The sequence below is a fragment of the Nanorana parkeri genome, unplaced genomic scaffold (assembly GCF_000935625.1).
Source record: "Nanorana parkeri isolate BGI_ZX_2015 unplaced genomic scaffold, ASM93562v1 scaffold344, whole genome shotgun sequence".
Classification (NCBI taxonomy): domain Eukaryota; kingdom Metazoa; phylum Chordata; class Amphibia; order Anura; family Dicroglossidae; genus Nanorana; species Nanorana parkeri.
Window position 1 is genome coordinate 1,318,650 of NW_017306612.1, and position 332 is coordinate 1,318,981.

General features: G+C 50.9%; 1 protein-coding gene across 1 annotated transcript in view; it reads right to left on the reverse strand.

The window, feature by feature from the left end:
• Window positions 1-332, reverse strand: part of TDP1 (tyrosyl-DNA phosphodiesterase 1) — a 52,447-nt gene that overhangs the window by 3,018 nt on the left and 49,097 nt on the right. The window contains exon 10 of the mRNA XM_018558497.1: window positions 162-231. Within this exon, the coding sequence (XP_018413999.1) occupies window positions 162-231 (70 nt within the window). The remainder of the gene's footprint in view (window positions 1-161; window positions 232-332) is intronic.

Consider the following 332-nt stretch of genomic DNA (forward strand, 5'->3'; position numbering starts at 1 on the left):
TAGTCATGTGACGAGAGAAATACATAAATACCTCATTTTATTCTATTCAGCTCGTATCTGAAAACATAATTAAAAAAAAAATATCTTCACGTGGTTGAGTTGAGTGGAGACGGGTTCGGGGTTCCGGAATTTTACCGGGCGTAGAGTGCCGGACCTCCTACCGCGGACACCAGATGTTGCCGTGCGAATCCGGAGCGTTGACGTACGGAATATTCCAGACCCACTGCCTGTCTGAAACACAGAAAACACAGGAGAGTCACTCGGCGGGGAAGACCGCGGCGGCGAGGGGGAGGGCGGAAGCCCATTGATGGACATGAAAGCGGCAGCGAATG